Raw genomic sequence first — 11,693 nt, 5'->3', positions numbered from 1 at the left:
AACATGACCTAGATTTCAACAAGAAAAACATTTTTACCAATTCTCATAAGTTTCAAATTTAAAATGTGGTCTCTAAGAGTGTTAACAAGATTTCCCTTTGATCTTGCCTAGTGACCTAGTTTTTGACACACATTCTAACTTGGCCTAAAGATCACCAAGATAAACATTCTGACCAAGTTTCACGAAGATAGTGTCATAAATGTGGCCTGTGGAGTGTTAACAAGCTTTTCCTTTGATTTGACAGGGTGACCCTAGTTTTTGACCCACATGACCCAGATTCAAACTTGACCTAGAGGTCATCAAGATAAACATTCTTACAAATTCTCATGAGTTTCAAACTTTAACTGTGGACTCTAAGAGTGTTTACAAGATTTTCCTTTGATCTGGCCTAGTGCCCTAGCTTGTCCCCACATAACCCAGATTCTAACTTGGCCTAGAGGTCATCAAGACAAACATTCTGACCAATTCTCATGAGTTCCAAGCACGATTTTCCTTTGATCTGGCCTACTGACAAATATTCTAACCAAGTTTCATAAAGATTGGGTCATAACTGTGGCCTCTAGTGTGTTAACAAGGCAAATGTTGACGCTCAATGGACAATGACCGGTCACAATAGCTCACCTTAAGCATTTCGTACTCAGGTGAGCTAAAAAATACTCAAGAAATGAAATATTTTTTTCGGAGTGGAGTACAAAAGAGTGATGGACGAACAGATGAACAGTTCGAATGGAGCTCCATGGTCTTTTACATCGGGGGCATAACAATTTCAGATTTGTTAAAGACAGGAGTAGGTTTTGCACAAAATAATTCTATATATTTTCATTTATGTCAAAACATACTGCAAATTTCAGATCATTCTGGGGTAAAAGTGAACTCTGGAGTAACAAGAGCTCGTAGAACACGAAATGTCCCCCTTGATGCATTCAGTAATTGCACAAGGAACAGAAATTATTCAGTAACTGTACACAAGTTCTACTGTTTTGGATCAATGTGACCTTGACCTTTGACTTACTGACCTCAGAATCAACTGGTCATGATTAACCTCCCTATCAACTTTCACGATCCTAGGCTCAAGCATCTTCAAGAAACGGTTTAACTGTTCTGGTTCAATGTGACCTTGACCTCTGGTCTCAAAATCAATAGGGATCACCTGCTGGTCATGACCAACCTCCCTATCAACTTTCATGATCCTAGGCCCCAAGTGTTCTCGAGTTATCCTCTGGAAATCGTTTAACTGTTTCCGGTCACTGTGATCTTGATCTTTGACCTACTGAACTCAAAATCAATAAGGGTCATCTGCTGATCATGATCAACTTCCCTATCAAGTTTTGTGATCCTAGGCCCAAGCGTTCTAAAGTTACCGTCAAGAAACGGTTTAACTGTTCTGGGTCACCGGACCTTTGACCTACTGACCTCAAAATCATTAGGGTCGTCTGCTGGTCATGATTAACCTCCCTATCAACTTTCATGATCCTAGGCCCAAGCGTTCTCGAATCATTCAACTGTTCCGGGTCACTGTGACCTTGACCTACTGACCTCAAGATCAATAGGGGTCATCCACTTCTCATGACTAACCTCCCTATCAACTTTCTTGATTTTAGGCCAAAGCATTCTTGAATTATTGGAAACGGTTTAACTGTTCTGGGTCACTGTGACCTTGACCTACTGATCTCAAAATCAATAGGGGTCATCTGCTCGTCATGACCAACCTCCCTATCAACTTTCATGATCCTAGGCCCAAGCGTTCTTGAGTTATCATCTGGAAACGGATTGGTCTATATACCCACTGACTGACATCTGCAAAAGAATATACCCCTACTTCTTTGGAGGGGGGCATAAAAAAGATATGGAACAGGCACGAAATTGCACAGATGTGCCAACAATTCCAATAGTTCATCAGATGGGCGATATTTTAAATGGCTATCCCTCTGTACAGAAGAAAAGAATTCAGGTGAGCAATCAAGGAAAACAAAAAAAATCTAGTTGAATTTATTAAGTTTATTCTTGAAACATAAAAATACCAAAATCAGTACATGCAGATTAATTAGGCAATTTCATAAAATACATGTGCTAAAGTGTTTAATCCTATCAGTTGCTGTTGGAAATTCATCATAGGCATACTGGCTTCAGTCTAAAAATTTCAAAATTAAATTTTTTATTCTTTCCTGCCATATTATATTCATTAGTTTATCAATGTTTAAGAGAATTTAATATGAAATTTCCTAGTAACTTGGAGGTATTATAGATAATTTTGAGGAATTTGTGTTCTCCTACTACAGTAATCTTTTCACACAGGCAATAAAAATGTCTCTTGCATGAAGCATTACACAACACTTGAAATACTTTACCACAACAGGCTTTACTGACAAAGCAAATGGATGCAATATTAAACTGATCACAATTTGCTGCAAAGGGAGCTAACTTTGCTATTTGTAGAAAACTATCTCTACGAAAGTACAAACTTACAATGTCACCTTTGTGCACAAATGGTTAACTGCACTGACATAAATAAGCCGTTATCACTTTTTTTGCACAAAGGGGACAAAAATATATTCTCTACAAGACTTCCCTCAAGAGAAATATTCAGTTTGATTTAGCATAAGAAAAACCACACAGTTTTAGCACCAAATTACATATTTATAATAAGGTAGTATTAACATTTTCTCTCTGACTTCATAGAAGTTAAAACCAAATAAAACTTCCTAGAATGGATGAACAAAATGAAGAGATTAAAAATGGGTCAAAAATGTTTCTATTCATTTAAACAGTGTACTATTAATAACTGGTATACAGAACTATGAAGTGTTTTAAACTGGACAGATAAATACATGAAATGATAAATGAAAGACTTAATATCTGTATCTTTGTATACAACAAAGAAATGAGCAGATTATATGATGGTATAATGGTTATTTACAATGTTGACAACATGCACAAGTCTTCCTGCTACAATCATGCAGTCTCCTCTATCCTGTGAAATCGTCATATTTCGTCAACTTACATTTGGAAAAGCTGTTTTGACGAGACAAAAAATCATCGGCATTTTCTTTTTTGAAAGGTAAATCGGAAATTGTCCTCAATTCTGATTGTTCATTGGTATTTGGTTTTATGGATTAACATTACACCAAAAATAAGTCCCTTACGAATTTAATAATTTCACAGTATGTATTTCCTCTTTGTAAAAAAAAAAACAACCATCTTCATACTGATATTTTCCCCATCGAACTAGATTTAGTAATTATTATATACTAGTTTATTTTAAATAGTTTACAAAGAACACTAAAGTTTTTTTTTAAAAAAGACTTGCGGGTCAATTCTTGAGGAAAATCAATATGGTGTAATTAATATAAAAAAATTATTTCTTCAGGAGTGAACAAAAACATGCTGTCTACTTTTCCTATCACAAGAATTTATGGGTAACACCTGTTGCAACTATTTTTTTTATAAAGTTAACTGCATACAGTAAAACAATGATCTTATGACCTCAACTAGGAATACATGCATCCCAAACATAGGACAGTATGAATTGCTGAAGCAAGCCCAACTGCTCAAACCATGGGTGCTAGAGCATACAGTTTTTCACTGTACATCGTTTTCTTTCTGACAAGTAATTTTTGCTATAGTGAACATTTTACTTCATTATTATGGTAACTGATGTACACTTTCAGAAGAAAATATCATTATGAAGATGCTGATTTAGAAACAGTGCAATAAGCTTCAAATCACACACACAGACACATCTAGGATTTTTAAAATCAAATTGCATTTTCTATGCATATCATTATGTACACAATGTCAAATAAAGTACAAAAAATACATGACTACATATACCATACATCATCTAAAACTTAAATCTAAACTGAAGCTGACAGAAAAGTAAATACAGGTAGGAATTAAACAAGTGTATCCAAACATGATTGAAAAGCAAATATAGGTAGTTATTTCATCTATATTTGAAGTCGACAGAAAAGCAAATACCATAAGGTATTGCAATTGTACCTGAAGCTGACAGTAAAGCAAATACTGGTGGGTATTGCAATAACAATTATTTCTAACTTGTTTTGAATTCTTACATAGGCAGGAAAATTTCGAAATGTACATTATTCTTGGTCTAATGTAAATATTTTCCACTTTGCACCCATGTTCATTTAAATACCAAAAATATTCCGTATATAAACAAGTAAAATTTGTCCTGTTGCAAATTTTAGATCACATAAAACAATACCCACTGGACAATGATAAAAGCTGTAAAATACACAATCTTTAATGGTGCAGAAAATCATACTTTTTCACGATAAATACATGAAACCACTTTCAGTTATGACTGACTGTAAAACAAACCATTATCATTACATTTAAGAATTTCACTCTAGAACAGTGTTAACTTAAAAACTTATAATCTTATCATAAAAAAGAAGGAAAAATGGAAAACACATCATTATTAAAAAGTAAAATGCTTTCTGTCATCACTTCAAACACACAAGATACTGTAAGGTAACAGTAATAACAATATATTCCTAGCACAATCTTGATAACATGCTAAATCTTCCTAAATATAAATAAGAACATCTACATTTATCTATCTAAAATGTTAAATATGACAGAAAAAATTAACATAATTTATAAACCTACTACAGCTACTTAGCTGGGTATCAAATAAAACAATGAACCAGCCTACAACAAAATATAAAGCTTTCTGCTCAAACTCTACACAGTTAAACACAAAATATAATTCTGTACACATTAAATGGTATGCAAAAACAATGAAATGAAATACTACTGGTATTTTCATGTGCAAGTGAGTTTACAATATAATAAAATAATCACAATAATCCTATGTACAAATCGAGGGCTTAGAGCGAAACTGGCCTATCTGCTTCTATTTCTATATATATAGACTAGTTTCGCTCTAAGCCCTCGAAATAGTTTTTCTAAATGATAAATTTATCTTCTTAAATTAAAAGTTGCGATAAATAGAAAATGAAAGAACCGAGAATATCAAATTGAGGGATAAAAAGAAAACTGTTTCCCTGACTACTAAAACAGTATTCAGTTCTGCCCACGAAATGAAATCAAGAACATTTTTGGCAAACCACTGGTGCAACTGCTGTTCAAATACTGTTAAGATAACCATTACTGTCAAAGTATCAGTTAAAAACAAAACCATTTTTAACAATCCCCAAAGTATTCTACTTGATTTAAAGAACAGTGCATCAAGCATGCATGTACCTGTACTTATCCAGGGGGAAAAAATGTGGATAAAATTGATGACACTTCTAACTGGAAGCATAATCCCTCAATTATACACCTCAAGCAAAACTTGGTAAAAAGAATATAAGAACTAAGATCTGGGGTGAAAACATCCAACACAATCATCAAAAGCTAACTTATGACAAACTTGTAAAAACATGTAACAACTTGTGCTGAAGAACAATTATAACAGATGATAAATGCTTGTATTCCTTGATCTGTCCACAATCAGTCACTGACACTGCATCCATGTATTCAATCTACCACTACATCTTTTCATGATACATCTGAAAAATGAAAATAATGTGTTTTTTTTTCAATCATCAAACATTGAACAAACATTATCTTTTCACAAATTAACAGAAAACAAATATTTCAAGTATTATTTTAAATTCTAAATGATTAACAGGAGGAGAACAGAAAGACAATCAAAATCCAAATTCAGGACTTGCAATCAACCACTTTCCTCAAAAGTTAGGATATAAATTCCAGCAGCCAGAACTGCACCCCATGAATAAGATGGCATCTTTCTGCACCAGAGAAAACACCATAAACTCCAGCCTGGTATGCCAATGATATCGACCTTCCTCATTTCTTCCCTTTAATGGCCAATACTTCTATAAACTGTCTTTACATGTCACCCTGAACTATACCAGAACAAACAGACTCATAAACATTCCACTGACAAAGATGTGTACTTACAACTGGCTACAGTATCTGCAGAGAATCTTTTCTGGATCTGATCATGGTTGAACTTTAGAAATGCCTCGTACTGTTCTGTTAACAAGAAAACAATGAAAACTTGGATTATGAATTGATAAAATTTGACTGTATAAGTAACTTTTTTATTTGGGTTTCGAATCCAGTTTCTGTGGTGACTTTCACTTTTCATGGTGGATTTGTTTGTTTGTTTTGAGTTTAAAGCCGTTTTTTCAACAGTATTTCAGTTATGTAACGGTGGGCAGTTAACCTAACCAGTGTTCCTGGGTTCTGTACCAGTACAAACCTGTTCTCCTCAAGTGTCTGCCAACTTTCCCACATGAATCAGAGGTGGAGGACGAATGATTTCAGACAATGTCTTTTATCAAATCGTCACAGAGAACATACGCCAGGGCTCGAACTCACGATCCCCAGATCTGCACTCTCCCTACTGAGCTAAGCGGGCAGGTTTTTTCATGGTGGAGGTAGGCATTGATTCAGACAAGAGCTGGCACCTTGGTAGAACCATCCACCTTCTGGAAGGATTGTTGGCATATCAGTGGTTGCTATTTAAACTAGCTCAGTTTTTAAATGACCAAAGGTTATCAAAATGACACAACTCAAGCTGTATCTTTTTTGCTGCTAATATTCATACAAAAGTAAATATGATTCACAAAATCATCTTTATAAGAATTTCCAAAGCACTATTAAATTAGATAAATATTTCTTCAGCAAAGTACTGTGTATATCCAGTAACACCAAGTGACCAAACAGCTAAACTAACAGATCTTTGCACAAAATTTAACACTAGAATATGCAAATAAATGGCTGAATTTGGTGCCACAGAAACACTGATCAGTAAACTGGCCTGTAATTTTTCAACTTAACTTTGTTGAAGCAAATGAATACATGCTTTATAATGAGTAAACACACAGGGATATAAACTAGCTAATTTTATTAAGGGGCCCAGACGGTCAAAAATAAATGTTTAACATAAGGTATATGGGCGTTTCTCCAACACTTTAGGGGCCCAGTCCAAAATCTAGGGGCCATGGGCTACTGCTAATTTATATCCCTGAACACACTTGGTGAAAAGACAAAGCAAGAAAACAGCTTGAGTACAGATTGTGTAACACAAGCCTGACTTGACTTACCTGCCATTTTGCATGTTAGAACACTGTTATACTGTTCACGGATCTGTGATTCTCTTTCTTTCAACATCCTTTCACATATCATGCTCACTTGTTTAAATGTGAACAAAGGAATGTCACGTTTGTTTGGAGATAGGGCAGTAAATAGACTGTTTGAACTACACTGTACTAGACTTTGAACACTAGAACTATCCATCGCTGATGGTGACGGCACATTATCTGTGGAGGTTGACTGGCTTGGACTACTTGGGGGTGATAGAGTTGCACTGCCATGTGGGAAATGCAGCTGTTTCCTCTTCTGTAGACGACGTATTTCCATCGTCAAATTAGCAGCTATTTGCTCTGGAAAAAAAAAAGTATCAGAAATCTCATTATTTGTCAAATATGAACAAATTTTGAGCGTATGAGTGTTATTTCTCAGTAATAATTTGATTAAAACTTGTTTAGGCAGTTAAAAGCTATATCACGAAAGTAACCTAAGGTAATTACTAAATTAGGCAGTTGCCATGTTCTATGATTTTTCCATCACTCTACCATGCCTTCTTTATGGACAAGATAACCTACTGTTTAATCCACTTCATCCATATACTAACAAGTGTGTTTCCTTGGTTTCTCTTTTAATCAAAATCAGAGAGAAAATTTGTTTTTGTTTTTGTTGGTTGCCACACAGGCACAATTATAGGTCATATGGTGACTTTCCAGCTTTGACGGTGGAGGAAGATAGGTGCCCCTCCGTGCATTATTTCATTTTGAGCAGGCAGCTGGTTAGAACCACCGACCTTCCGTAAGCCAGCTGGATGGCTTCCTCACATGAAGACTTCAATGCCCCAAGTGAGGCTCGAACCCACATCGATGAGGGGCAAGTGATATGAAGTCAGCGACCTTAATCACTCGGCCATGGAAGCCCCTCAACTGAATTAATATATAAGTTGAAAAAAAAAGAGGTACAATTTTGTAAAAATTTAGAACATAGTTATGGAATCTGTACAATGCATATCAGCTCATCACAGTGAACAAGTGAGTGAAGTTTCAACCCATTCCCATTTGCGGATACTGAGATGCCACTTTATGTATAAGAACTTAAATATATAAATATATCCTGATAAAGAAGCGACATTTAATACAGTAAATTTTGCTTATGGGACACAAAAATACAAAGGCTCAAGTTTCTTGTAAAGCCATGTGAAACATCCCTCGGAACAATCTTTGTTTTAGACTTTTATGCCTTCTAGGCCTTGGTTTCTCATAAAGAATTCATTAAACCAAACTGTTTACAATAAGTAGAAGAAATTTTCAAGACAGGTTATTCTCTTTTGAACAACACATTTTGACCTATATCACATTGTTCCAGGGTTTTTTTTCGGCTGTTTTTATAGCCGTTATTCGGCTTTATTCCCAATGCCAAAAAGTATGTATTTTTCCCAAAATGAGTGCAAAAATTCCCAATCTACATTCTAAAAAAATTTCATCAAAATTGCACAAATACTGACCAAATTATGGACAATTTTGTAATGGCAGTATGTTAAAGAGGTTGAACAATGTGAAACAAGAGTATGAGAAAGTGCTTAAACACATCCTTACTATATCCTATTGGACTAAATATTTCCCAATTTGGAACATTTATGCGTCAAAATTCCCAATATTGGGGGTATAGGCTATGTTCCCAAAACAGAAAGAAAAAACCCTGTGTTCTTCGACTGTTTACATTCTATTTTGTAGAAAATATCAAGCTTCTTTTTCAAACATATTTTGTCATCACTTGTAGGATTCTTGTGTGTTGAACATACTTCCCCAGGTACTCTGGGAGTTGAAAATGTTACAAACCATGTACATTTAAAAAAATGTAAAAATCGCAAAATAAAAATTGAAAGTGAAAGTTGAGCTGTCAAAATAACAAAGAACTGCAATGTTTCAAAAACTATAAAAGTTTTTTATTTTTCATTCCCGCCCCCTCAAACATGTTAGACACACAACAAAAACATATTCAGAGAAAATATATTTATTAAATTATTAACGTGTTTTACTGTTGTGTTTAAACCATAAAATGATTCAGTTTTATTTTGTTTTACGATTTCACTGTTTCAGTTAGTCCAATAGGACGTTTCAGGAAAGAGTGATAACTTTTGACTGTCACTGTCTCCGTCACGCCCAAACTTATTTTGCATATTTCTGTTAGGAAATCCCCAATTAAAATCCATTGGGAACATTTTCTGGTACATGTACAAAGTATTTGTAATGATTACAACTCTGATGACGAATTTATGTTGACATTAAAGCATAAACTTGCCTTGCTGACATTTAATGAATGTATATTTTGTGCTTTATTTCTGTAAGTTAGTGTCATATCGACAGTCCGCTGTTATTTAAACCAGTGTCAGGGTAGATATCTCCTTGCTCCTGTCACATCATATTTCGAAGATTTAAGTCTCTTATTTAAAATTATGGATTAAATTCAACCCATATGAAGTTTCTACATGAATATTAATGCTTAATTTATTAAAGCAATTAAGTCTGACCAGTATATTATGGCTTTTTTGGATTTTTCAAAGTCTTCATTTTCCTAAGTAAAATGCAGATATGGGTAAGGCTTAGAGGGAGCACAATAGTATAAAATATCAGATCATAAAATAAGTCATCCTGGTAAGCCAAATGAGTAAGGCTATGTCTCAGTATATTGCCTGATGTTTTTACCTAAATCTATTTTCACCACAGAAAAGGTCTTTCTGGTTTTGATGTAAAGGAAAGGATTCTGCCCTTATAATCATGAAAATATCTCAGAATCAGTTCTGACGTCAAATTATTTGGACTAATTGCCATGTACGGTGTAGACGCAGTAAACGTTAATCATAACACATCTATGGTTTAAATCACCTGAAAATTAATAATTTAGGAAATTGATAATTTTTACATAAATCAATGAGGAATTCAATCCCTTTAATACAAGCAGTTTTATTTGAATTTATCTCATATTCGCAAAAAAATCAGCATCTAAACCCAAACCAGCAGCAATTTTCCTCCACTATTTTGGTCTTCGGAGTGTTTGACGCGAGTAGAGATATTGCTCTTAAGAATTTCCTAGAATCACGTCAAATTAGTTCGACTAGAGGGGGTCCAAAATAACTTTTTAGTAGTCCAACAAATTTGACGCGATCCCAAGAAATACTGAGATAATTTTTCATATGGGCAATATCCCCACTTGCGTCAAACACTCGAAAGATCAAATTAATGGAAGCAATTTCCGATGAAATTTTCATTGCTGCCGACGCTTTACATGCTACAGGTTTAAATGAATTGGCCATAAATTCAAATATAACTTACATGTACTGAAAGGGGATTCAATTCCTCATTGATTTATGTAAAAATTATCAAATTATATCCAAAATTACGAATTTTCTGGTGATTTATACCTATGTATGTATACTGTAGATCAACGTTTACCATGTGTACACGCCATTATGCGCAAGCGATAAAAAACAATTACTTTACATTACTGTGTACTGTGATTTATCCTCCACTGTTGTGGTCCTTTAAGGTTTTGACGTTTAGACTGCCCATAAAACAATCTGAATGTCAAATTTTGAATAAACTTTTTAAATTTTAGGTGTGAAAGTGGGAGAGGGGGGTAAAATGTCTCCTGAAGGGGGGTAATTTTCTTTTAAAAAACTGCTTCCACGGGGGGCGGGTATTTTCTGGAATAGCCCAATATATACGTTATATGTTACTTTCTTTGTTCATGTTCAAATTTGTTGTCAAAATTTGACAGCTCACCTGAAGTTAGTTTCGGATTGACTTCGCCAAAAGGAGAAGGCTGAGAATGTCTGGGTGGTGTTGATGGAGACAAATTCATAGGTGCACATCTCCTTCTCTTTGGAGTAGTCTGACCAGGGCTATGAAGCGGATCAAAATCCAAACTCCTCTTCAACGTCGCTCCGCAAGCCATCAGAATATAGTCAACTTCAACTGCTTAAATTGGTAATTTCAAGACGAGTATGAAGCAAAATATCACAAAAAGCGTGTTATTGAATAAATGATGTATGTAACTGGGTGATGAATATTACGCTCTCCTTTACAAAAGCAGAGGATTGCGTTGATTTCTTTTGAGTTTTGTTTTCTTTGCACCAAAATGGCTACCAAATCAAAACAATCTATCGTTGAACTTCGGCGCTTTCCGGCAGTTTACGTAAAGGTAAAGACTAAAAAGCACTCAACGATATTGTTGTCGTTTCAACACACTTCTGACGGCTGCCACGACGACTGCCACATATAACTGAAACTGAATAATTTGATTAAACGCCTATTTTTATACAATGATATATTCACTGGCGTTGTACATAATAATAATAATAATAATAATAATTATTATAACAATATTATAATGGCAATAATAATAACAGCCTTATTGTAAACAGTCATGACCGCATCCCTCCCCTTGAGGTTATTTCACCCTAGTCTGGTTCCCGTCGTACTACGTATTTTAGTAATCGACAGTGAAGGGGCAGGTAATCCAGACTAATTTCACCCCTATTGCGAATACCAGTGCTTTACGCATCACATGGTACGCCCAGACGAGCTGTATATAGAGGTTCAGACCCA

At 34.8% G+C, this 11,693-nt stretch overlaps 1 protein-coding gene across 1 annotated transcript; it reads right to left on the bottom strand.

Annotated features, from left to right (window-relative positions):
- Positions 1 to 1,983: 1,983 nt before the first annotated feature.
- LOC123551906 (akirin-2-like) lies at positions 1,984 to 11,250 on the bottom strand. Its single transcript, XM_045341184.2, has 4 exons — positions 10,869 to 11,250; positions 7,104 to 7,442; positions 5,953 to 6,027; positions 1,984 to 5,537 (listed from the first exon to the last, which is right to left on the bottom strand). Exons 1-4 carry the CDS (start codon positions 11,038 to 11,040, stop codon positions 5,527 to 5,529), a joined length of 597 nt encoding a protein of 198 aa, XP_045197119.1. The 5' UTR covers positions 11,041 to 11,250; the 3' UTR covers positions 1,984 to 5,526.
- Between the last annotated feature and the right edge of the window lie 443 nt (positions 11,251 to 11,693).

The sequence above is a fragment of the Mercenaria mercenaria genome, chromosome 4 (genome assembly GCF_021730395.1).
Source record: "Mercenaria mercenaria strain notata chromosome 4, MADL_Memer_1, whole genome shotgun sequence".
NCBI classification, from domain to species: Eukaryota; Metazoa; Mollusca; class Bivalvia; order Venerida; family Veneridae; genus Mercenaria; species Mercenaria mercenaria.
Note: the sequence above shows the minus strand (reverse complement) of the source record. Positions and strands in the feature narration are given on the sequence as shown.

What these genes read in the sequence shown, in the direction of transcription:
- LOC123551906 (XM_045341184.2), bottom strand. Translation starts at nt 11,040, where the DNA reads ATGGCTTGCGGAGCGACGTTGAAGAGGAGTTTGGATTTTGATCCGCTT. An exon ending in CAATCCGAAACTAACTTCAG is followed by an intron (nt 7,443 to 10,868) that starts GTGAGCTGTCAA and finishes TTTTTTTTCCAG; the next exon opens with AGCAAATAGCTGCTAATTTG. An exon ending in TCTAACATGCAAAATGGCAG is followed by an intron (nt 6,028 to 7,103) that starts GTAAGTCAAGTC and finishes TCTTGTTAACAG; the next exon opens with AACAGTACGAGGCATTTCTA.